This window comes from Caloenas nicobarica, chromosome 6 (assembly GCF_036013445.1).
Source record: "Caloenas nicobarica isolate bCalNic1 chromosome 6, bCalNic1.hap1, whole genome shotgun sequence".
NCBI lineage: Eukaryota > Metazoa > Chordata > Aves > Columbiformes > Columbidae > Caloenas > Caloenas nicobarica.
In genome coordinates this window covers 30,601,317-30,628,387 of record NC_088250.1, presented here as the reverse complement: position 1 = coordinate 30,628,387, position 27,071 = coordinate 30,601,317, and the positions used below count along the sequence as shown (strand labels likewise).

General features: G+C 43.4%; 1 protein-coding gene across 2 annotated transcripts in view; it reads right to left on the bottom strand.

The window, feature by feature from the left end:
* PDIA5 (protein disulfide isomerase family A member 5) overlaps positions 1 to 27,071 on the bottom strand; it is a 102,379-nt gene that overhangs the window by 58,003 nt on the left and 17,305 nt on the right. For both annotated transcript variants that reach the window (XM_065637841.1, XM_065637842.1), the window contains exons 4-8: positions 15,736 to 15,819; positions 14,915 to 14,960; positions 8,714 to 8,806; positions 7,379 to 7,439; positions 3,479 to 3,546 (exon numbers count right to left, since the gene is read on the bottom strand). In XM_065637841.1, coding sequence (XP_065493913.1) covers positions 3,479 to 3,546; positions 7,379 to 7,439; positions 8,714 to 8,806; positions 14,915 to 14,960; positions 15,736 to 15,819 — 352 coding nt within the window. The remainder of the gene's footprint in view (positions 1 to 3,478; positions 3,547 to 7,378; positions 7,440 to 8,713; positions 8,807 to 14,914; positions 14,961 to 15,735; positions 15,820 to 27,071) is intronic.

Below are 27,071 nucleotides of genomic sequence, written 5' to 3'. Positions count from 1 at the left end.
GTAGGGTATAATGAGAGTTAAGAACTAACCTTGTCTTACAGATATCAAACAAGGGGCACAGAAGCACAGTAGCTTTTCAGACTAGCAAGTGAAACAAAAAGCCTCTCCCTCCTTTTCCTCACCTCTATCCCAACCCATCCTCCATCTCAAGAGCCCTTCACTCAAAGCTTCAGGCTCAGGGCTTCTGTGACTTATCCCAATTGTCCAATTGTCTTCCAAAAATTTCTGACTTGAAAATTTGAAGATGGGACTGATTTTGAGCTTCTGTGGGTGTGGGATTCACACAGAGGTCGTTCTGCTGACAAACCTTCAACCAGTGAGTTGCTGAGATACCACTTCATGATTAACTTAGTATAATGGCACTGATGGCTTAAATCATGTTAGCAGCAGGGTCTTAATCCAAACCCCTCCTCTTTCCCCCTCCAAACCCAGGATTTTTCTCCTTCCAGCTGAAATATCACATCGGAATTTAATACCAGGTTCCTGACTGCAGCAAACTGAACAGACCAACCAAATGTGCTCAGCGACAGCATGAAATAAATCTTAAAGCAGAAAATCCTCATTTGAAGGTCAGCCTTTTCTAAGAAAGTGCTGGAAAGCCACAAAAAAATACTTGGTTTTCTCTCCCCTATCCTGAGAAATGATAAAGGAAAGCTAACTGAGCAGGGTACAGAAATAGGGTTTATACTGGCTGGCCAAGTCTCTTACTTTGAATTTTCCTTGTAGTTCCAACAACCAGATTGACTTAATTCATACAAGATTATCTAGACCAAATTCTTCCCTTCCCTCATCCTCTATATCACCACTTGATGTAGGTAAATGCAAGAGAATCAAAACACAGTGGTTGCTTTATAAAGAGAGAACCAAGTTGATTAATGAATTCCCTCATAAATACCAGTCGACCAGATTTCACATTTGCCTTGAGCTTTCAGGGGATTGCCCAGGTTTTAAATGGGTGTTGCTGGCCACTCCAGATACCCTGCTACAATTTCACTGTGTCCACCCTGCCTGCAGTGATTGATACAAGTCAATAACTTGGATTCATTCTGGTGTTCATACATCATATGAAACATAATTAGCAAAAAGCCTATTACAATGGGATTCATTTTTAATGAAAAATATAACAGCTTGAGCTGGCCTATTATCACAGAATTATGTAATATCAGGCTGTCAGGGACCATCAAAATACACCTACTACCCAAAGCAAGGATCCTCCCTCTATACCTAAGCTGCTCCTGCCAGATGTTTACCTAATTTGCTTTTAGCAAAATGACCCGGGCCTCAATTTAAGTCCATTACCCCTTGTAATAGCCACAGCAGACACAAAGATCAGTTTATTCCTTTCACCTCTGCAGTGACATTTGACATATTTCAACACTTATCTGCTTTCCACCAAGCTACCTATATAACCTAAACCAACTCTGAACCTCTCCTAGCCGGCCATGTCTTATAGACTGGTAGAAGAGTTTGGGTTGGAAAGAACATTAAAGATCATATAGTTCCAACCCGCCTGCCATGGGCAGGGACACCTTCCACTAGACCAAGTCACTCAAAGCCCCGTCCAACCTGGCCTTGAACACTTCCAGGGATGGGGCATCCACAGCTTCTCTGGGCAGCCTGTGCCAGTGCCTCACCACCCTCAAGGCAAAGAATTTCTCCTTATATCTAATCTAAATCTACTGTCTTTCAGTTTAAAGCCAGTAACAGGAGTGGGACAAGAAATAACCAGTCCCAAGAGAACACAGCAACCAGCGACAGGTACAGTTCACCTTTTCTTTTTTACAACCCATTAAATAGGCAATGCTGCATTTCATTTTCCTGCTATATAATAGCAATAATAGCTTTTGAGCCTGGCACATCCTGACAGCTAATGACAGGTCAGATTGAAGGCCAAACCCTCAGCTCATCCAAACCAAGCATAAACTTTCCAGCAAAGTCTGATCTGGAGGTCAACATCGCTCTAAGGTTCCCCATGGATAATTTATGATGGGTACAGCACAATTGACTTTAGAAATGGCAAACTGTGTACACATCCCACTCAGGAAGCTAATTAGGTCAAATTTAGACGAACAGATGTTTTTGTGAAAGATGCGGGTAGCAGTGGTGTAACTGGTCTTCCCTCTGAACTGATGCTGAGCTAAAACCACTCCAGCACAAAAAGCAGCCCTGACCTGAGCTGCACCACGCACAGGCTCTGCCAGGCTCAGCACTGCGCTGCAGCCCCATCACTCAGCTGTGCAGGATTAGCCCAGATCCACAGAAACCATTTCCATGTGAGGAAGGAAATAATCAAACTAGAATACATCTGGAGTTTAAATTCTCCAGTCTGAATTTAATAAAACAAGCTGCACACGGACAAGGAAGGGATAATTGCAGGAGAACGCAGCACTCCGTGGCATGCCTGCTCTCTGGCATTACCTGTGTAGGGGGTTTTTACATTCCTAATTCCTGCCCACCCCATGCCTCACCATGTTCCCACCATGCAAGACAGAAGCACTGTCCCAAAGACCACAGCATACTCTCCACTGAGGGGAGATGGCATTAGAGTGCTGTCTGGCTGGACAAAAACGCTCTTGAAAATATCTTCGAGGGTTGTACTGTGTTCTAAATAAATCTGAACAACTCCCACTCATTTCAGCCCTGAGCAAACTAGGATTTGGAAAAAACACTTCTGAAAAACAACTAGCTGGGAGAACGTGGAGGAGTCTTGACAGTACTCGGTGCTTGTGAGCAGCAGTGGCCAGAGCTGCCCTAGCAATGAACCAGTGCTTCATCTGTTCCTCATCACATTCACCTCTCCCAAGGAGATCTGTAAACTCAACAGTGAACAATCCAACAGGTAGGATCAGACTAAATCCAGCTAAAGCCATGAAACAACAATCCTGTTTCTTTGTCACTTATGTATTATTGGTATCATGTAAATTATACATGAAGCACATTATAAAATCTTGACTAGAGATGTACCTTTGACTTGCTTAGAAAGATCAATATACCTTATTTATACAAACAGGTAATCAAATTATTGTGGCTGCTGTTAATGGATTTTATTACAGGCAAAACTTACTTTCATTTAAATCCAGTATGAATGCTAACTTTGTTGACAGAGCTATAGGAAAACAATAAGATTTTATTAATACTTACGGTTCGCGGCTAGGAGAATGATCAGTAGCTAACATAGGAAAATCCCCTTCTCATGACACTGTGATTCTCCACTAAAAAAGTGGATTAATTATTACCATAAGGGCACCCACCCTGACCTCACTATGACTGACCTCACCTCATTCTCCAAAGTTTTAAAAAGAATAAAAACCAAGAGAGAGAATCTTGAAGAGATCTGGAACAGACTTATTCATTTGTTTTGTTTTGACTTGCTTAAAAATTCCCCACTTCAGTTAGTATTTCTGGTTTTAAATACTCAAAAAAATGAGGTGTTACAAGGATTTTTTAGATTTTATATGAATCTTATCTTCACACTTACATATTTACCCTTCAGTTCTGTGGCTGCCTGCTGGTAAGACGGCATCATTCTCTTACAAACACCACACCCTGATAAAAAAGAAATTGTGTAAGTAAAATACCAGCAAGTCTATTCAAACTGTTCTACAGGATCTATGTGCCAAAGCATATGAAACTACATTTTTTTTATATACAAAATTTTTTAGAGCAAAATTCCTTATCTATTTCACTAAATAACTATTAGATTATTAATTTCTAAGAGTCTTACTACTTATTATATGCAGCTATTTTTGCATGTTTTTCATGCTATTCATTTTCATACTCATTTCTCGTTCCAGTTTTGGAAAAAGTAACACCATCTTATATTCCTCTGGCTCTGACCTGAGCCCAGAGGGGAACTTAACATGAAACTCACTTTTCAAAAGTCAAAGGAAGATGTCATGCTCGTAAACTCAAACAAAAAGCTTTCTGGGTTTCTGGTCTTTAAGGGAGGTAGGGAGGTACATTAGGTTCATCCCAGCTTAACAAGTCTTTGAAATTCATTTGAGACACATTTCCTAACACATTAAACAGACATCAAATGTTAAAACAGTGCCCTGCTAATTGAGAAGACATAACTCAGAAGAAGCAACAGCCCTTGTGAGATACAATAATTTTACACACTGAGGAAAAGACAAATGGCCAGTGAGGAAGACGACCAATGTTTAGCTGGAGGATGCTGAGAGCTGTTTGATGACGCTCTGGAGTGCTAAGCAGATTAGCAGTAAGTCACCTTGTGAGCAGCAGGTCTCACCCCTGGCATGTCGAACATGTGCATGCACGTGGGAAGGGGCGGGAGGGCAGACAGTGGGAAAAGGGGAAGCTGCAGCCAAGCACTTCAGACACTTTTTATAGAAACTCTTGGGTCCACCATGAGACAGCAGCCAACATTTTTATTCTGGTGAAGAGACAAGAGTTTTGAAAATATCTCCCAGAAAGGAGGAAGAGATTTTGCAGCCACTGGTTTAGGATCACATCAGCATGCCTGGGAGGAACATCCTTTAATCAGAGGAAATTGTTTCTTGTTTCTGAGGTCTTTCCACCTTTGATCTCTCTGCTAAAACTGCCAGTGAGGCTGTTAAATCAGTGCTGGTCAAAATGACGATTTCTTGGTGGGCACAGATCACTCATTTGAGGCCAGCCGAGGTCTTGCAGCTTCATCCCAACCACTGGACAGACATCAAAAGATACAAGCTGTTAATACTATCTTCTGGATCCTCTGGTTTTTCTCTCTTCAGCTGCCTCAGGCCTTGAACTGCCCCAGCTACTGATCTCTCTTTCTCTGCTCCTCTTCAACCTCTCACTGCTCCCTGGACTCTCTTCTGGAGCACAGGCACGTCCAGCTTCTCCACCCAGCCATCATCACCCCATCATCCTTCTGCTCCCAGCTCTGCTGCTGCCTTGAACTTGCTGCTCCCAAACCCACTTCAGCACAACCTCTCCTGCCCACACATTTCTGGGTTATACTCTTCAGGATGCCATCAGCTTATGCAGGCATAAAAGGGTAATCTCAAAAAATTCATTTTCCTCTGTTCTTTTTTGGTGTATTTTGACTCAAAAGAAGGGGCTTAATTAAAACGCATGTTAGTTTTTCCACTAGTTAACACCTCCATTTTTAAAGTCTTGTTTTCAATAACATAAACAGCTCCTTTTTGTTCCCAAATCCAGACTGTCTTTTGCAGGAGTCTTCTCTGACAGAGTTAACTACAAATAAATTTCAGTGCCTGTAAGTATACCTAATTTTTCATATTTAGTTCTATCTGACTTTATAATACAGGTCCGAAAGTACAGCAAATGGTCTCCAAATGACAGGTAATATCTTCTAAGGAAAGCATACCTTTGCTCTGGGGCATTTTACCCAGACCAAGCATTCCTGAAATATTAAAGAAACTACATTTAAGTTTGCAGTCGCTTTCATCTCCCTCTGCAACTAGTACATAATGAAAGAGCCCATTTCCTACGAATCTGCCACAATGAATCTAAGGTCGCTGTTTCCAACAAAGCAGAGAAATAATACAGCTGCCTTCCCCACAGCTTCCCAGAGAAAGCCTCAGATGTCCTCTTGTGCCAGACTCACCCCTTACAAGTAAAGCAGAATTTCCTTTAGTGACCAGCCTTGATTTGCTGCTCTTGTTTATGAAAGGTAACACCTGTATGCAACCAGTAACTTCAGCTGCCCAAAGCCAATATTTTAACTCAACTGCTGGATGTATTCTGTCTCCAGTAGGAGTAAAAAAAAAAAAAAAAAATATATGGACAAGAACCAAGTCAGAAGGTCTTGTGTGTTAAATAAAAGATGAGGGAGTTAAGAACTGCAGAATCAGAGGGGAGGAAAAAAAAAACCCCACAACTTACAAGTAGGCTTCCTTCACAGCAGTTTAAAAAGCAGCAAAAGTATTACAGCACTGAAGACTAGCAGGTGTTTTGCCACTTCAAAAGCAGAAAAACTGGGAGGAGGAGGATTTCTGGGTGAACGGTTCAAAGAGAACAAAGGGTTAGATAAGGCACACTTCAGGAAAAGACTCAGTTGGGGAAAACAATTATTCATGATACAGGTAAATTGGGAAAGCACTCTGCAGCAGAACTCTCCCCGAAGGTGCAATTTACAGGCAGAGCAGGCGTATCGTCTCCTGCTGATGCCAAGGCGGCAGCGGCGACTGGGAACGACCACACACCATGCCGGGCCATGCAGGACCATCCTGCTGCAGAGTCTGAAGGCACGAGATGCAACTGATTTAATTAAAGGAAAAAACATTCTCTTAGTGATGCATCAAACTAAGTCTTGGGCAATTCTGGCCATCTTGGCAGTACTCAGATTAGACTAAAAAGGTAGAATGGCATTTCGGGCAGTAATTACAAGAGAAACTATACTGAGAAACACCAGGTAAAGCTGCCATGGGACAGAGTTTTAAAGAGAATCAGACAGCAAATTGCTGGTGGTGTCTAACATCCATGTCCCTACCAGGGCAGTGCTGGGAGGCTTTTCTAGCTTAGGTCATATGTTCATTCCATTCTCATGGCACCCCTGTTTTCCAGCTGAGCAACAACTCCAGGGCAACACTATCTTGAAGAGCTGGAAAGCCTCTCACATACCAGTCACCAGGAAACACAAAAAAGCAACTGTAAATCTGCAAAATTAAGAAACAAGCAGGCAGTGCAATGACAAGATAGCAGCAATACAAGGTCAAGGTCACAAAAGAAATGCAATTACTCCAGCGTGCTCTCCTCTTTCCTTCCTGCCCCCACCACGAAATCCCACTTGTATTTAAGTTACTCCTGCCAACGTGGGTAGGAACACCCAGGGTGCCTCCTGGATGGACTAGGAAAGATACTCCTATTCCTGACCACTGCACTGTTCCCTCTGCCTGCAGTTAGGAAGAACAAATACGTTGGTTTTTTTCAATTCCGTAGTCTCCTCCAGAGATCTTTTGCTTGTGTGGGACCACCTTGTTTTATGCTATGGCCCAAACTGCAAAAGTAAAAAACATGTGCAATACCCGTTTGCACTTACAGCTCCGTACAGGCCAGAGGGCTTGGCAATCTGAGACAGAGGTATTAACACTTACGCACTCAGCATACAGTGTTTCTGTCTTGTACAACACAAATCTAGAAAGGACAATGGGTAAAGAAATTACAGAAAGCAGCTGCTTAAAAGAACAATGAGCAAGAGTCATCATCACAAGAGAAAGAGGCAAGACTAGGATAAAAGCCATGGACAACTAGGGGGAAACTGCGGACAACCACACAAAACAACACAAGGAATTGAACAGTAAGGATGAGACAAGATGGTATCAGTGAAGTATAGGTGAAGCTTCCACTCAGACTTTGACATCTCTCAGTGGAGAAGGGAGAAAGAGGTGACAGAACATGCTGGGTTACTTACATGGCGCATAGAACATCATCAGAAGGGGTTTGTCTTCTTTCTTCAGAAGCCTTCTTAGTTCCTAGTGAACGAACCAAAGAAAACAAAAACAGACCTATACCCAAGCATACCTCTTAATATTTTGGTTACAACTTTAAATAGTTAAAATATGTATTCATAGAACATAGATTCATTTATATGGAGGGAAGAGGGGCCCATCTTTCCTAACAGACAAAACTTGAGTTTCTTCTTGCTCAATTTTAACTTGAAAGAAGATGGCAAAATTTATTACAGATTCAAATATCTGCTAAATATCCCAGAGCAGTATCTTCAATGTTGAGATGTGGAAGTTGCATGGCTCCATTTATCCTCATTGCAGAACCTCTGAGTGGAAGCTTTTTCTTCCCTGACCCATCCAAAAAGCCATACTCCAATTCAAAAGTTCAGACTCGATAATAAACAAACCAAGTTCAGTTTCCACACCATGAAATCTTGTCAGAGCTATGAGAAGCCAGGAGGATGGATTTTTCAGTACCAGCATGGTAGAGAAACCAGATGAAGTTTTCAAACTGAATGCAACCCTTGGAAGGCTTATAATAGCGTACAGAGGGATGAACATTAAAAATTAATCTTCCTACAAGAACTGAATGTCAAAATAACCATTTCTAATATTAAAAATGAAAGCTAAAAAATTGAAAAGGCCTTTTACAAAATACCAGCTAGAGTCCAATTAATTAAAGTTTTAAAAATCTATAGACTAGAAAACTAATACGAAAATCAGGCTGATTATATTAGAGAGAATATAATGGGTAGCTCTGTGGTGACACTGGCTTTTTAAGGTAGTTTCATCATATTTGATGCTTTCCCACTTAAGACTGAGAGGACAGTTACTGTACAAGGTTAAAGCACTCAAGATCTGGATCCTGTTCCTTACTGCTCCAGACTTCCTGAGATGATCTCAGGCACCTGAGGAACCCAAGGTTTAACAACCTAAAGTTCCAAGAGCAGCATTTTACCTCCTACTTGCATCTTTCAGTGATCCTGCAAGCTGCTACACCTTCCTGAGACAAACACGTCTCTTCTGCCACACCATTCACAATGCTCTGATACCTGCTGTGCAGCTGGCAGATTAATATCATGACCAGACATAGGGGCAAGGAAGGTGGGAAGCAGGAGACTTTATAGTTATCACAATCCACAAACTTTGTCAAGTCACGTAAAACAGTTTGAGTGCTTTAAACTTCCTTTCCAAATAAAGGAAGTTATGGTGCTTCATTAAGAGTTAACACAAGCATACGCACTCCCTTCATCCCACATATTTATAAAACATACAGAACATCTATCCAGCTAATGTACCTTCTCACTGTCAACATGCACAACATCTTTGGCTTCGGGATCTTCCTCCCACAGTGGAGCACCTTCTGGATCCTTGAGAAACGCCACTATAGACTGTAATCAACAGGGGAAAAAAAGCTTTTAAATCAAAATGAATGGAAATCATGAGGCATCCCATCTCAAATCCAAGCTGTCAGGCAAACCTCATCCAGTTAGTGCCTTTGCTTTTCTGCTCATATACTCATCTGCTGTAATGCAGATGAACACGAATTTCCTATTGCAGAACCAGGTGATACATGGGTGTGTATCTTCCTCATAACTGATATCCAAACTTAGCAGTTCCCATTTCCACTACAAAACTGGGGAAAACACTGTGGAAGTAGAACAGCACACGGACAATAGCTTCAAGGATCCTTCAGAGAGCTCTTTCAACGGCACTCGATCTGCAATACTTCCACAGCTACTCCCTGGCTTAGCAGGAAAGATTTCTCTTTATGCAGGGGTCAGGTTCCCATGCCCTTCCCCATATCTGAGTAACCTTTGAATCCAATAGGTCTAGTTGGAGGGCAATGAACTCCACACTTGAACAAACTGCTTATTTGGTCAAAGGAAGAAGAATCCACCAATAGTTCCCTATATGACCTATCTACCTAGAAACTGCACTCAATGGATTTTAAAGTAAGAGAGCAAGAAGCAAATGTGACAAGTGGGAAGTATGAGACCTTGTGATGCTGCAGCTCCCACACTGACCAAGCTGAGTACACATGCATGCATACTTTATAACTGCTGTACTTGACTGACACGCAACCAAGAATCCATTTCAGCCAACCACATTCTCTTTATCGTGAGGAAATACTCTCTGCTGGTTCTCAATTCAGCCTGAGGGAAACTGCAGCCCTCTGAAGCCAATGAGATTCTCTCCACAGCTTCCAGCAGAGTCACACTGCCCTCCAGTACATGGAAGCACAGGCTTGATCACTGTCATCCTATATGTGCTCTAGGAAAAATAATACTTGATTTTCTGTGTTTATTGACCACTGAGATTGACTCCGTTTCTTTCTTTGTGGCATTGCTTGTAGGTACGTGTCTACTCCCAGACAGGATCTCTGCGACACCAGTAATGCAATGCGGCCTCTAAGGAGCTTCCTCTATTGTAAGAGTGAGTGCATGATGCTGCAACAGCACTAAGTGAACTTGGAGTTGAAGCAAAGAAATGCTTCATCAAAGCCTTTTTTAGGCCATGGGATATTTTGCCAAAGCAGCTCACAACTGAAGAGCAGAGCTGAGTATATACTCACATACACCATGAGCATCCACCTAGAAGCTCAGGTCTGTACTCCACCTTCTCTAGAACAGTTGAGCAGCACACCTGGTGACACATAGTGCTGAAACATCCTCAGAGATACTTTTGCCACCTCTCTGCCTTTGGCAGGGCTGCTCTGGTACAACAGCCCAACAGTTTATCAACAGATAGCGGAGTTAAGCTCATTTTCCTGCATCTCAGTTGGTACTGCAAGGCCTGGGAGGATTCAGAGCTTACAGGAGCAGCCATTTATTGCATTTATGCTTCTGTCTAGTTGCACAGCTAATATTGAAGAGATTTGTCTTATCACAAGAAGCAGCATATGCTAGTCACTAGACAGCAAGCAAAGCACTTAAGGTACCTAGTAAGAAGACCTAAGAGGTGAGACAGTAGTGGTGAGACCAAAAACACTTCAGGAAGAAGTTTGTTTTAATATGGCATTAGCAAAGAAAGGAGCTCGCTAGAGGGAAAAAAAAAAATCAAGTAACTTTTAATGCAGTTATAGTTGTAAAAAGCTCTAAAACTAGAGGCATTAACATACCAAATGATACCCTAAGAAGACTTAACAATATATGGGGAAAGGGGAGTAAAGGACAAAAGAGGGGAGATGTTCTACACCTACAAAAGCTACACCCAAGTTCTGCTCGCTCTCAGTCTGCACAGATCTCAGCTGTGCACTGGAGGGGAGGAGAGGGGGGTCAACATTTTAAACAGCTAATGAGTGTGATTGACTCTGCTAGTTTCAAGAATTCCTGTGTGCCAAGTTCAGTCATGTAGAAACATATGTGGCTGGAGGATGAGGGATTAAAGAGATTTAATTCACTCAGTCTCTCCCTTTCAGCCAAGAAGGAAAAAATGAGATGTGTAATGTCTTCTGGCAGGAGCAGGCCTTGTACTCATTACTCCATGCAGTGAAGAGCACTTTCTATGTGCCTTTAAATAGAAAAGAACTCTCCAAACAAACTGCAACGCTTTCTAATCATGGAAAAGCAGAGGTCGCCAGGTTGCCGGGTCAGACACCAGAGCAAGGTCCAGGCCACAGCAATGCCCACGCTGAAGAATCAGCGACGCTCCTGTCCTGCCACGATGGGGTCAGGACCCACTTTGACCCCATGGCACCAACATGAGCCATGCTGGGCTGTAACCTGCTGCCCGAACCCCTGCAACAGCTTTGAACCTTAAGCATCAGTTCAGCAGAATACAGGACATAGCTTCATCCAGCCCATGCTGCTAAAAGCACGTGAGTTTTAACAGCGCAATAGCTGGCTATCATACATGGACCTAGGTTTTATCCTGAAAAAGAAAAATGTACAGAAACACATCCCTGTACTTTTCACTCCTTTGAAGTACAATGCAGTGGGGATGCTAATATAAAGACTTCCCTTGATTTCACACACACACACTCCTTAGAACAGCAGACTTGAAAAGGATTCAGATTTTAGAGCAGGACCAATTTACTGGGTTAGTCTATTCCCTTTGCTAGTACTGAGCAGGTCTGTACATTAATGAGTTTTCTCCATTTTAGAAGGAGACTAAAACTCTCTCTGTACTTTATCCTCCAGAAAAGGCTTCATAATGTAATAAGCACAGCTTGGATACTGGTCTTATGGCACTACTGAGAATTAGGACACGTATGTTGCTTTAGCCACACCAAACAGACACACCAGTTAACATCAAAGACTGATCTAAACTTAGGTCTCCAACAGCAGCTGATTACAGATACTTGGGGAAAAACTATACTAGTACCATTTTTATATAGCATACACTGGTATATGCTTTCAATTTCTGGCAAAAAGTAATTAAGTTTATGGACTCTGCACCAGCTGTTGCATTTGGACCTCTGTGGTTGCTAACTATCAATGGAGCTGTCCTTTGACTATCTAAAACTGGTTTTAAGACTCTTAAATTCTTGGCTTTCACAACATGTAGCTACAAGTTTTACAACCTTTTTTTAAACATTGCAGTTATTTGTTTCAAATCAGCCACCCCAAAATGCCACTGTCTGCACACAGGTTTGGAGAAAAAAAAAAAAAACAGGTGATCATTTCATTTGTCAAGCTAATCAGTTATACAAGTATCTACCATAATCTCCTGCAGTTGTCCTTTTTTTCCAAGCCCAAGAATCTTTGTATAAATATTCAAGCCACCTGCGCCTCTGACCGTCCTCACTGACCTCCTGCCATACTTCTACACCTCTCACTTGATGGGGCAAGCAGAATCACATACAAGACACAAGATGAAAGAATCCAATGGACTTAAATGGTGCAATAATGTTTGTTTTTCCATTCTTTGTTCCTTTCCTAATCACCTAACTACTGTTGAGCACAGGGCCAATATTTTCAGGCCAACCACTGCCCTGACTGGTAATTCAAAACCCACTACAGCAGCCTGCATAACTCCAGCATAGTGGGAGCTGAGTCCTTTCCTTCCCTCTCAGGTTCATTACTCCACAAGTTCCTACATTCATATTGACAAACCACTTGATATTGCGAGAACCTAAACCCTTCTGTAAAGAGTTGGAAATACTTTTTCTAAACTACTCCTAATAATTTTCCATCACCGAACTTGGTTATCTTGCAGTCCACCTCTCTTTACCAGATACCCCAAACAGGTCTGGTCCTAAAATGGGACTCAGCAGCAGGAGGTTCTGACTGACAACTAACTTCCCCTGGCTGTCAACACTGAGCTACCCTTTATTCCTCATTTTTCTAACAGTAAACCCACAAGAGCATCTCTGCTAATTACGTAAGGATTTAGTTACATTAAGAAATGAAAAGCTTTCCTTAAAAACCCAAGTACACTATCAACTGGATCAGCCATATCTATGAAATTGCCGATTACTTCAGAGGAATCCTTTTACAGTTCTTCAGAGCTGTGTCCATCCTTCTCCAAAATGTCATGCACATATTAATATGTCTACTGGATGCCTGGAAAGAAGATCCAAGTTTTATTGCCACAAGCTTGCTGAATGATGTGAAACAAATCCTTTAATCTCCCTGTTCTTTAGTGTGTCCACCTGCCCGTAAAATGGGTATAATACTCTACATAATTGTGTTGCTCTGCTGCTCACTGTTTGTAATGTACTGGGAGATCCCTGACAAACATAGCTGAGAGAACGAAAAAACGTCAATGTCTCAACAGAAGAAAACAGGGAGAAGAAGTGGTATAGAGGGAGAAATACAGAAAATGTTCAGGCAGTTGTGAGCAGCAGAACAAGTAAACACAGCCAAGTTCTTTGACCACTGTCCATCTCTGATGCACTGTCCAACCTGTAAATCATTAGCAGCTGGTCTCACAGAGGCAGTTAAATTAAGAAAGATTAGAGCTGCTAGGGGGAGGGAGCTTCCAAACCCTCTCTTCCACCTGCACAGCAATTGCACATCCCTGCCCACGGGATGCTGCTTGCTCCTCCCCAGCAGGCAGGGCAAGAGGGAAGGGGGAAACGCTCATCACAGAACAGCAACTGAAGGAATAAATGATACATGTGGTTCCTGTCATGCTACGAACGCCTCTCAGCCCAACACTCCCTGAGCTCTACAGGTGATTTCCAGCTGATCAGATCTGTAGAAGTCGTGGCACTAATTCCAGGTTGCAGCACTTTATGGAGGGCAGAAAAGACAGGTCATGCCTTGTTCAAATCACCTAAATTTAGGCAACTAACTAGTCTCCTGCACCCTACCACCCACCAAGAGGGAAAAAAATTCACCAGGTGCTTTTCCTCGCTAAGTTCAGAAGGTGCTTTGGGGACTTGCCAACTAGGCTGGGTATCTCACACTGCCCTTCCCAGTGCCTGGCGAGGTTTCTACTGTAGATGGGAAGATGCACAGTCCTACCCTCCCCACCTCAGAAGACTCCTGCATGATGACCCCAAGCACAGGCTGAACGGGTGGTTCAAGCCAGGGTGCACTTCCAAGGCAGTCACACCATCAGCCACCCCACAACAGCTCCAGCTGTCACAGGAAGGCCCAGAGCAAGCAAGCTTAGGAATGGCCACACTGACAGACTCGGGCTCATGTAGCATCTCACACAGGCTGTTCTCCATCCCAGGCCAAACCCCTGAACAAGCCAGAAAGGGGAACTGAATGTAACAACGTCAGCCTGGGATGGTGCCATCAAGCCTCCACGAGACCAACAATGGTGCAGAGCCTCCGTTTGCTGGAGTAAGAGAAATGGGAACTGGGCATCAGAGCTGGCCAGAAGTCATTTCTGGAAGCCAAATCTTCGCAGAGCTGCAGCCTCACATGAGGAGACCCCCAGTGCTCACCAGGGCTTTGCAGAGGAACGCTGCACACTTTTGGCATGGTTACTGTGCTTTTAGTTCACCATTTCCACAGTCATGAAGATCTACACATTCATTTCAAGTTTCATGCCTTCTTTTTTCCTTTGCCCTCACAGAACGTTGCTTTCTGTTGGTTTGTGTCAAGGTTTGCAGAAGGAAGGTCATTTTATGCCTGCTGCACTCAGGGCACATCCATAGGAACTGTGGTTCCATAATCCAATAAAAGATAAGGCCACTCAGCTCTCTTTACAGTTTACAAACACACAACCTAAAAATCTCAGAGAACTCATCAAAATGCAGTATCAGCTAATAACTTCAGTTATACTGCCATTGATAGCACCTTGCAATCAAAACAAGAAAATCCCTATTTGTTACCAGCCTGCAAGTTAACTCACAATTTACATTCCAGTTCAACATGGGTTCAATCTTTTTAATTATACACAATTTTCCTGGACGTATGGTTGGCAGACATGTACACACACAAACACCTTTAGGTCATTCTGACAGCTGTTTATGAAGATCAACCCCCTCCCTTTAATGCCTTCAGCATGAAAAAGTACCAACACCTGTTTCCAAGCCACAAATGTCTCCCCCATGTCCAGCAAAATGAAAAGAATAATAATCAAATATTTAAATTTACCTTCAATGTGACCGCTCTGTTATATTCAGTATGAAATGCACCGTCCCTGTTGAACAAGGAGTGGGGAATAGTGTTAACTTACAATAACATTGCTGGAAATCTTGAAGCTGCTCTCCCTCACTTCTTACTAACCAGAATAACATTTTGTTGAAACCTCAGAACTAAGTGGAATTTACAGTACAGTACTTTAATGAGTGGGGGAAAAAAAAAAAGTAAGAAAAAAGGGCGGGTGCAAAACAGAGTGTAAAGCAAACAGGTTTCTAGTAAATAATTTCGCCCCTGACATTTTAACAAGAATATTTACTCAGGCATGATCTTTGGAGATGGAGATGCAGCTGCCTGGTGTCTCTTACACTTAACAGTACTCCCACTCCTATTATTTCCAGAAAAAAAAATCTCTTGCTGTTTCACTACACTTGCCTTTCTCTGCTTACTTTACAAAGTAGTATCTCAAGTCAGAAAAGCAAGCACAGAGAGGTGAAGCAACTTGCCCAAGGCACATGCCAGTGGGCACGTGACAGGGCAAGAGAGCTCAAACCTCAGGCATCAGCCCTGTGCATTGGGTAGTTTTAGTCCACTGGGTATCTCTCCCAGGCCCCGCTCCTGCTTTTACTGTACTCTATTCAACAGCAGAATAAATTTATCTCAACTTCTGTCACAACACATGCTTGCAAACTGAAGAAACAGTCATCAATTTCACATGTGAAAGGATAAAAAATAAGAAGTTTTCATGCTGCAGCAGTATGGAGCTGCAAGGAGAACAAATGGTCCTAACAGGGGCACCAACGATAAGGAACTACAAAACCCAGCCCAACACTCACTTATAATGGAGTAATTCCACTCCCTTCTCCTTTGAATTTGGATCTACTTTCATCTTCTTGCATAATTTTCGGCTTTCAGTATCACTGCAAAAAACATATTGGAGGGAAAATGGTTACAAGAAAGGAAATCAAAAGCATTCAGTTCTGAAAACTCATTGCTGTGCTTCCTCATCAGCAATCAGTTGCAACTAACAGTAATTTGGAAGCTGTTCAGCTAAGTTTACAGGACAAGCATTGTGGAAAGCTGCATTAGACAATTTAATTTCTCCATTTGCATGGTCAGGACACAGCGAACTGTGTTAAAAACACATTCCAAAGGCAGGCCCTAACCAGTGGGAAAGGAGACCGTTCTAGCATGTCCAAGTACCTCAGTAGACCTTCTGTCCATGGGATTAACATAACATTTAGCAAGCCAACTTTTCAAGAAGACAATGCTACTGTTAGGGTGACGGTCAAAGGGCGCTGTTAGTGAAAAGATTCAAAGAGAAAGAGCAGGTCAGCTTTTATATCTGGCAAAAGAGAACTCAAAACCAAAAATAAACGTCTTCATGGTATCTCCAAGCCCAGATCACAAGTGGCTAGCCTTAAAAATGTCCTGCAGAAAACAAAAAACAATATAAATTTTAGAGCCTCAAGCCAAGCAACCCCATTCACTTCAGGTAAGAGCGATGTGTCCTGGAGACACACTCAGCAAGTACAAGTAAGGACCATCTGCCACAGCTCCTGAAGAACGAGGCATGTAACAGCAGACAGACCTGCTGGAGGTGGTTTTCAAACTGAACAACAGTGAATCACTTCCAGCATTGGATTAGGCTGAGCTGAAGAGAAGGGTCATGGGAGAAAACTGCATATACGTTCACTCAGGTGGGCAGGTGAAGGGTCTTCATGGCCTAACTGGTGTCCTAAATGACACAGAAGTGAAGCTATAAGGATATTTCAAGCTGAAGTGAACACGAAGTCAGTCAAAGACCTGGGGAGATAAGTGAAACAGCACAACTACAAAGAAAAGAGGATGATTCACATTGACAAGACTATTCTTTGCATTGACAAACAGCAAGATTAAAAAGCTTGGAAACTTGTTCCCAGCAGAGGACAACTTGTACCTTTTACGTAGATAAATCAATTTAGAAAATGAAAACACTGAAAACCCATCAAGTTTAAACTGATTAGAGACACATTAGAGACACTGAGATGCAAGGGTTGCAAGAGCGCCACCAAATTAAGTGCTGCTGCCAGCACTGGTGCTAATTTCCCCAATGTTCTCCAGCTGCCTTTCTGCAAATGTGAGGAACAACAACAGTAGGTTCACAGTGTGCCGCAGATGACAGCACGCCTTTGTGGAAACTTTCCCAATGCTTATTGTAGATGGAAATGAGGAGGGGGGGTGCCATGGACATGTGCATCAAAATCAGAATATTATGCTGAAAAATCAGAATTTTAAGGAACTAACGAAGCACGCAGCTACCTCACCAGGAAGGAGCACCTGTAATCCCAATTGTATAGATGTTTATAGATGTTTATAGATGTTTATAGATGTTTATCTGAAGAGTCTTACTGAATTCATGTCAGTTCTGCATTTTCAGGCCATAGCCGAAGCTAGGCATTGTAACCGTAAATGTTTTCTTTGCTTCTCCAGGAGGCTGGAGATCTGAACCTGAGAAGACAATTCTTCACTGCCAAACAGCCAGCCCGCTCGCACCACAGTCAACATTTGTAAATGTTCTTCTAGACATTCCCAAATGTTCCCAGGACACACACGGATTTCTGGCCATCTCAGTCTTGCCAAGACAAATGTCAGGTGGCTGAGGTGAACAAGTGTAATGCTGAAACTTACCTCCAGCAACAGGGTCTGTCAGACCTTGAGATGTGCTGGCAATTGTTCTGCCATCAGCACAGGACCAAAATGGGTACCAAGACAATTGTGCTGCCAGTTCTGCCATCAGTCTGGTGCAATTTCAAACCATGTCGGGGAAAAAAAGTGTAATTTTTCCTTGTGTGTCACTTAGAGATCCAGATAGTCATCTTAGAAAAGTTCTGCAAGGTTTGTAGTTGAAAAAGACTACAAAACGTTAGTACCGAGATGTACCCGTGAGCAAGCAGCTAGCAACTCCTACCAATTCATTTTCTGTTTGTGTGAGTTTCTGTTAAAAAAAGAAAGATAAGAACACCTGTTTCATTGGAAGGAAACAGGATCTAAGTCTGCTCTGCTTTCAAGATTGTTCCATTTATAGAGATTCACGTAACTGCTTGAATGCACATCCATTATCACAGCAAAGAAAGCAGCAGTTTTCTCCAGTATGTCTCATACCATTTAGTGGGCAGATTCTCTGCACCACTGCATTGGGAGTTTAGTCTGTTTATGCAAGCTATCTGCACTGATGCAACGGATGGAAGAGGAGCAAATTCCCAGAAGAGGCAGTGTCTAAATATGTATCAGTAATTTTTCCATGCATCAGTGCAGATTTTTGCACATGCCAGACCCACCAACTCAGATGCTATACTAATGATTCTTTGAAAAAAGCAGATAAGGAGATGTACAGAAATGGCAGAGGTAGACTCGTTCTACTTTTCCTTCTGCTTTCACTTACAGCCAGACAAAAATAACCTGCAAAGAGCAACCTGCTCCGATATCACTTGGTAATGACCATTATCCTTAATAAGAGTAAATATCAACACAGATGCAGTCTCTGCTCTGAGGTTTGTCTTTTTTGGATCTCAGCCAACAGCCTCTCTCTGAAGATGAGCTCCTCGACTCTCACATGGGAGAGGGTAATTAGGACTCCAGTTCTTGCAATTTAATTATACCACTTGAAGAGGCAGTATAAGAGTTTGTTATGAAGACTAGAAAAGAAAAGAAAAAAAAAAAGAGAGAAAAAAAAAAAAAAAGATAAACCCCCAAACCTAAAAAAAGCCAGAAACTACCCCCAAAATCAGCACCCTACCACCCAGGCCACGATGTGCCAGACAAGGCATCAGGCTCCGGAAAGACGGGTTTGAGGTCAGTGATGTGCCCCCAGCAGCCACCCCTGGCTGCCTCCTGCAAGTTCTGCCCAGAGCAATTCCACCTCTCGCAGGTCCCCACTGTGGTACTGCTGAAGGGACCTGGCTTTGCCGGCAGGCAGCTCTACAAATCATTCAGCTCTACCTCTGTGGAAAATCAGCCAAAACATCCACCTATTTGCAATACCACAAAGGACCCTAACCGGCAGCTGTCTATGTGGTAATGAGATCGAATTTTAAATGGCACAATGGCAGGGCTTCCTTCCACTCCCACAGGCATGTTCCCCAGGGTCCTCCTTCTCATGAAACCAACCCAGGGCTCCAAAATGCTCTTTTGCAGGAGAAACAAAAATGTATGGCAGCTTGTTACAAAGAAGAATAAAATGAAAGATCCAGGTTGACCCAACTAAACAAGAAGTCTAACAACAAAGACAGCGAGCATTGCAAGAATACTTCACCCCTTTCACACACCTCCATCTCCTCCACTGGGAGACACTTGTCATTTGGGGTCACGATGGAGCTGGCGGGAAGCCTGACTGGAGCACTCCCTGCAAATCTCTGGGGTTCCCTGTCAGTGTGAACATGCACGAATAACCACTCTGCGCAGGCAGCCAGCTGCTGCTGGGGCCGGAGGAGCACAGGGGGCTGGCGAAGGAGATCTGGCCTCCTTTGGCGCACCACCAGCGAAGCCAGCTCCTGAAGGGGACATGCCACGGGTGCTCCTCAGGAGCGCTGCAGGATGCTCTGCCTGTGCAGGGCTGCCCGCAGGCCTGGGAGCTCGTGGCCATAAGGACAAAGGAGCAAGGAGAGACACTGATGGCAACCCCCAGTGGCAGGAGCAATCCAGAGAAGGGCTTTTGCAGCATTGTGGCAAGGTAATTTGGAGAGAGAAAGGACAGAGGACAAAGCTAGACATGAGGAACACAAAATAAGATCCAGGAGTTTGGCAGCAGTAAGTCCACATTGGTTTCTAAAACAAAACAAGTCCGAGACGGATGGATCCCAAGATGGTGCCCAGAGGTGGCAGTGCAAAACACTCTCCTTGCGGCACATTCAGATATTGTCCTGGCAGGTCCTGAAGGCAGCAAGATAAGACCAAACATCCTCGGCACCATCCTCTTTCACAAGCACAAATAGGATTGCCCACAGCTCCCTAATTATTTCCCTTATCATGTAATGCTGCTCATTGGCTTCTCATCAAGAAGGAAAAACAGCCCTACTACCACGTCAGCCTCCAGGGAAGAAGGATCTGGTATGACTGTCAAATCCCCTCTTAGGAAACAACAAAAATGCCATCTAGAAAAAGTTCATGTCTCCAGTTGCCAATGTAATAGCAGCATGTGTACGTGCTGTGTGGCCACTTCGATGCCACGGTGCTGGCATCTACTAACACTTTGCAATGTAGACTGGACCCAGCCTTCTTTTTCTGTACCTACAGTGTTTCCAGGCACAAGCAATTAATAAAAACACTGATAGCACCAATTTAAGTAAACAGGTCAGTAAATCTGCCTGCACAAAAATTCTCTTGCTCCTCTATCAGCGTATCACGTAACTATATGCGAATCACAGACCTCACAACCTGAAAACAAATTTTATCTCTTCTATCTGTACACTTCTCCATCTGAAACAGGGATCAGCAATCCACATAAACTATGTTTCGGCAGTTCCTTATATCACGGTTGTGCCTGTAGACCCCAGCACGGTGGAGGGTCTGTTGTACCAGTGGCTGCACAAACACTGTCACTGTCCCAACAGCTGGAAGAGGCAAGACTGAGCAGGGAAGGGGAAAAGCAGGGTGATATGGCAGAGCAGAAGCAGGGCTGCCTACAAAACAAGCCTCCCAACAGTAGAAAAGGCTTTGGAAGGCTGTTGTCCTGTTACCAGCACACTCTCTCATTATTGTCTCTGTTGTTTAATTGCTTTCATTCTTTGATGTTATGGTGAAAACCACTGTACAGAGAACAACTCCAGTTCTAAATTCAGGGAAGTGCAACTGGAATTCAGAAGTGAATTATCAAACAGGGTTTCCCAGTCCAACGAGCAGCCTCTGCAATGCCCTCTGGCCGCCTTCCAGAGAATACCCTCTACAGACAACAGACTGATGAACATCCTGAGAAAGCATGGAGTTGAGATCCTGCCAAACAACTAATTGAGCTTGTGACCCAAAAATGCAGCAAAAGGGGTGTCAATGCCAGAAGTTTCCTCAAGCCACCACCTAAAAATAAAAACCACATTTGCACTCGTAAACCTAATCTGAAAGAGGAAGTCATTAACAGTCAGTTGTAGTTACATGCACAAGGTTTCAAAATTTTAAAATGCAGTTCAGTAGCTATTATTGGTGACATGATGGGATTTTGACTATGCTCCTTCCAGTCATCAATCCCACCCTCCAACAAGGACTGTGTGATCCATTTACACTACAGCAGCTTGTGTACTTTGCTGACCAAATTAAACCAGAGTGACCGCTGCAAAACTCTGTGAGACTGCGAGTGTTGTCTCCCCATCATCCTCACTCCTCCCTCCCAGCCCAGGGCGACAGCTGCTGCAACTATTGCTCCTGACAGTATGGCACATTTGTAAGGCTCCTCATATTCTCTAATGATCCCAAACCTTTCTGTATCACTCTCCTGAGACAGATCTGTAATCAGAGAAGAAGAAAAAAAAAATTTAAAAATCACTTCTCAAACCATCAGCCTAGCTTGCAGGAGCACTTCTCCAAAGAGCTGCGCTTAGCAGCCGCTGGATGTTAATGGCTCACATCTACTCCAACAGAAAGCCCATATGCAGCTCCCCGTGCAGACAGGCACCTCAATACTACGCTCCTGAGTGGGGTTTCAGAACCTGGAGACACCAAAATAGGAACAGGACCCCTGAGAGATGGATGCAGAAGTAATCAGCACAGGAAGCTTAAACCACAAGATTTGTCTTTGAAAACAAAGCAACATTTTGCCAGCGTTCTAGGTTCCTGATGGAAACTATCTTATAAAAGGAGTAACAATAGCAACAGGTTTCCATAGCACAGAACAAATGAGCTGCTCAAACAATGCGGCAGATGAAAAGCTTGAATCTTTTAAGGGATCAGGGAGCATGAAAACCAAAAGCAGAAAACGTGCTCCTGGAAAGAATTAAAGATTAAGATTAGCACACTGACAGGACAGAGTCTCATCTGAATTTAAGGCCTGATTTCCCCCCACTAGAACGCAACGAAAACCCTCCCTGTGACCCACGAAGCAATCACAGCCTACTGCTCCAAACACTCACCTGGAACGTGCCAGGAATGCAAACAGAATAATCCATGTGCTGCGGAGACCTAGCACGACTTGTCACCCAATACAAACGACTCCCTGTGCCCATTAGTCAATTATAGAGGCCAGGGATCTATAAGAATGAAATTAAAAAGAAGTATTTTCTGAAAATTAAAACCCATGAGATTAATTCTCACTGCAAGCAATAGCGAGCCAAAGAGAGAAAGAAATCCAAGACAAAAAGATAACAGGTATCGTCAAGCAAAAACAATTAAGGGAAAAAAATTGCAAGCTCTGGCCCTGCAGAAAGTCAAGAACTTATAATGAATGGTACTTTCCATGGTAATATAAATTAGTAAGAGGCACTTGGCAGCCCACATACTTGCACAGAAAAAAGGTAAACACTTTCACAGGAGCTACCAAAGGCTTTGCAGGAACTTCTAGAAATGCCGAACACTCAAACTCTCTTTGCAAAGCAGCAGCTTTCCTCATCAGACCCATCTGGACCTCCTCGAACCCACACAGCCTGGTACTGGGGGACACTGTCCTAACCTGGGACACGACTACCCCTCTGTTTGGAGTCCACACTAATATGAGATCCCTGCGAAGGCAGGTTTGGAATGTATCACCCAAGGACACACAGATGCCGCAGCACATCGTACTGTTCCCTTGGCGCCTCTGTTATGACCTTCAGCTGCACTGTGGGCCCGGAGAGGATTCTGGAGGATGTCTTAAATGAAGTACTGAATGCTTTACATTAAATCTTAGCTCGCTTACTCTTCATTGCAGCCTGAAAAGCAGCAACATTGGAGATTCACAGTTAATGAGCAATTCTAGGCAAAACCCATGGAATATGCATAGTCAGGATGAAACCGAGCCATAAGCCCAGGCTCATACACCCAAGCACTACAGCAGGTGTTAGCTAAACGCTCTGCATTTCCGAATTAATGTAATACACCAGACTAAGTGGGTTTATATTAGGAACTGAGAGCTTACCTAAAAAAGGAATTTCTTTCAGACTGGCATAGCACTTCCTGCGTGGTCACTCTTGCAGTAAAATAAAAGGGCTTTAATGTGAATTAGCATTAACCACACAGACAGGTTATGACAGAGACAGGAGGAAGGTATCGAAAAATCCATGCTGCAAGCGCACAGTTTGCCAATATAAACTGCATCCACACAAGGACCGTGTTGTCAGTATAAGTACACTCACAAAGTGTTCCTGATGGATACCTGGCTCAGCTCCCCGGGCCCAGCTGAAACAGAGCCCCCACTGCCCCCCAGGCTGGCACCTACCTCAGCTGCCCCTGCCCTTCGCCTTCAGGGCAACTGGAGAAAAAGGCAGAAATTCCAGACACCAAAAATCTGCTCAGATGGAAGAGGTCACATCAGTGCAAGAGCAGCTCTCCTTTCTTTTTCCTTTTTTCTCTCCGCATTAGATCTGGTCATTTTTATTCTCAATTTCAAAGCTTTTCATCAGCTTTAAAATTCAACTACAAGGAAGGAAGATGAGTAGACTTATTCTCTTAAATAAATCCTGCTTCTGATCAGCTTTATAGGAGTGAAGGTAGAAAACTAAAGAGCAAAATGCCACTTAATGCCATCTGTACCAGTAGCCTTATTTCTGAAATTCCTCCCTGCTATTTCAAGGCATTTAAAAATTCATTTATGACTGTGTGTATAGGTAACGCTTTTCTGTATCAAAGCATTAGGAAGTTAGAAGTTTGAGAAAGAAGATTTTATCTAAAAGGCAGATAAACACAAAAATTGGAGAAAATCCCATAAAAGACAACCACTCATTAGCTTTGGCTCTCTCCTGAACCAAGACACGTTCAGATGAATAGCCTCGAAAGGGCTGCTTCACCTGCCAAATTATGGTCTTACGTTTATGCTACGTGTCATGGGATCGCACCAACAACTAAGTATTGGGGAGGGGGACTACAAGAATGACACACAGGAGACACAAAAGGGACTACAAGAATGACACACAAAAGCATAAAAAATGGGATTAAAACCAACCAGAAATTAGTCAGACATTTTAACCAGATGGCATTTCCTCTTCCTAGCAGTCTGATGTGCTAAAGCCAAGCACACACGGTATGACAGCAGATGGAAATCACACAGCTTTGTTTATGTTTGGGACCTACAGTAAAGGGAATCATGCAATTTGAGCAGGGAATAATTACCCAGGGCCAAAGAAATGGGTGCTTTTTCTGAAAATACAAGTCCACAATTGTGCAGGAGTTATAGTCAGTAAAAAATTTTAAACAATTCAGTAATAGGAAAGCTCAGGATTGTTCACTAAATCCCATTCGGAATAGAAAAAAAATAGTTTCAACCTTTTTTGCCACATCCTCAATGCTGCACCTGACCACAATGCATTTTATAACCTGACAAACACGTTTTCTTCTCTTCAAAGCCATTCATTTTACTTACTTTCCCCTTCCACTTCACCCAAACTAGTTACACTCTTTCAAGTTATATCAGTCCTTGCCCACCCCATGATCTATCACAAAACCTACTCAAGAAGGCTAGAAGATAACTTTATATCGATTACTCTTCAAAGCCAGACCTCGGGGCATCACAAACTAGGACTGGAGCTTTGTCTGCCTTAAAAACAAGCAACAAAAATTTCATCTTCATTCAAGCAGTAATTTCATCTTATTGTGTTCCCGGGCACATCACTTTGTACCTTTTACTTGCCACCATCAGGGTTTGCCAGGAGTTTCTATGAGTCTGTGAGATGCGGTGGCTCCGAGGCACAGACACAGCCTGTCCGCCTGTCTGTCCGTGCAACACACACCAGCTTCCCTGCACCCCAACCTGCTATTACAGTTTACAGCATCCAAACTCCGAGATGCACAAAAGGACAAGACGCTTTCTTTTTTACAGACATCTTAAGCTTTCAACTCCCTATGAAGCCCTTCCATTTTCAAAATTTCTATCAGCCTCCTACTAAAAATAATTCAATAATAGTCCTCCACTTGCTTACATGACCACCCCAATAGCATCTGAATCCATTAAGTGAAGAACACTCATTTGTGCTGCTGTAGCATTTTTCCCTTCAAAGATCTCCAAACATTGACTAACGAATCGGGCAATATTTACCCAGTTGCCTGGAAAACAGATACACTTTTTTTAACAGCACAAAATAACAAGAAGTGAATCATTCGCAGAGCCAGGAACAGAAGCTGGGACTCTCAGCTCCCATTAACGTGGCATCTCCCCAAACATAAGTCTCAAAACACTTGCTCATAAGATGACTGATCCATCTCTGGGACACTCTGAAGATTTACCAACATGCAATGTCATGCTCTACCCTTGCTATCAGTTACTTGAGTTAGCCTTGACTCAGAAACAAAGCACCAGATATTGCAGGAAGGAAATAAATACACGAAAGGTAGCAAAAAGTGCTCTGTTCAAACCGATGGCAACAAAAAGTAGCCATCACAAAGACGACAGCATTTTACCAGCCATCATTAATTCAATGTTCTGTCATCTCTCACACCACTGTTCACTCAGCATCAAACACCTCAGCAAGGACTTCCTAATTAAAACATAGAAAGGCTAGAATAAACCACATTTTTGTCACATCATTTGTAGGTCTTTTATTCACAATTGAAATAGCCTCATGTTTAATCGGGTACAGAGCCACATGTGCTATCTCAGCACACAGGAGCAGTGACCACTTCAATGCCACAAGCAATTCTCATGCTGCCCCTTCATCTCTGGCAGGAGGCATCGATCTGCCCGCACAAACTGGCTGAAATCTCCTGTGAGCAAGGACCTTATCTGCGACACCGCACGCAGCGGTGTCCCCGGGTGTGCTGTGCTCGCCATGGCGCAGTGCCAGCCCAGCACCAACGCCGGTGAGCCTCACCACGCAGGAATGGCAGGAACCTGGTGCTTCCCAGCCCTGCATCTCCTAAGCCCAGCACGCTGGGACTCCTGTGATTCTGCTGCAAAGTGACAAGTTAAGTGGCAACCTCTTCTACTCCACACCGTCTCAGCAAGAAGCCAAGTCTTTCCCCACGTTATGCTGAAAAATTAACCTACTTGGTCTCCCTGAGGGCACTCGACCCGGAACTGAAAGCTCAAGTCTAACCTCTGTCTCATACCACAGACCTAACAAAAGCCGAGGCCAAGTAGTGTGCTTCCACATAACCCAGCAATCCAGGCAGCCTGCTTCCAGCCGCAAACCTGTGCGCTCCCCTCTGCTATACAAAATACAGAACATACTGCTGAGGTTTAGCAATCCATAACGATTCCCATCAGTGGAGAAGTACGCTCTTGCTTTCTCCTGAAAATGAGGGGAAGAAGGAGAATAACAAGAAATAAAAAAAAGCACCGCCAATAAAGAAAAAGAAAAGAAAAAGACTGCCATTATCGCCACAGGGAAGCAGAGACACACACCACAACTCTGCATGTATGCCAGCCTTGCCAACGCTTGGATCTGAAGGCAAGAAGTCCGCTGCAGCAGGATGCAAAGAGCAAAGCCAAAATTCCCTGCTAAATACTGCTGCCAAACAAGCCATTTCTTGTCAATATTTGTAAAACAAATCGAGCCCGTGCTGTAAATATCCCTGCATCTGTGCGCTGTTTGTTTCGGCATGAAGACTTGCAAATAAGCTCCAGAGCATACTTGCAAGGGGAGAACAGCTTGAGCGACTCTGGCAGGACTCAGCTGCTCAGGCCCTACAACTGGCCCTTTGTGACCAGCGGCAGACAGCAACACTGCAGCCTCGCTCACATTATCGCTGCAAAGAGATGGGCAGCAGTTTGCAGCCACCTGAATCAAAAGGGAAAAAAAAAAAAAAAAGGTAAAAGAAAAAAACCTTTCAAGGAAAAAATAATTGTTTAAAAGTTACCTCAACACTACAAGATCATCTTCAGAATGCTGTTAAGTTTTAACAAAAAACCCAAACAAAAAAACCCAAACAAACAAAAAAAAACACCACAAAACTTGGTTAAAGCTCACACCTCTTTTCTGTTTTGCACACATCGAGACTTCCTTTGGCACCAGCCAGTCTTCCAGCTCACCTTGCCCCTGAGGCAAGTTCACAAACTCTGTTGTGACATCTCTCTGCAGAA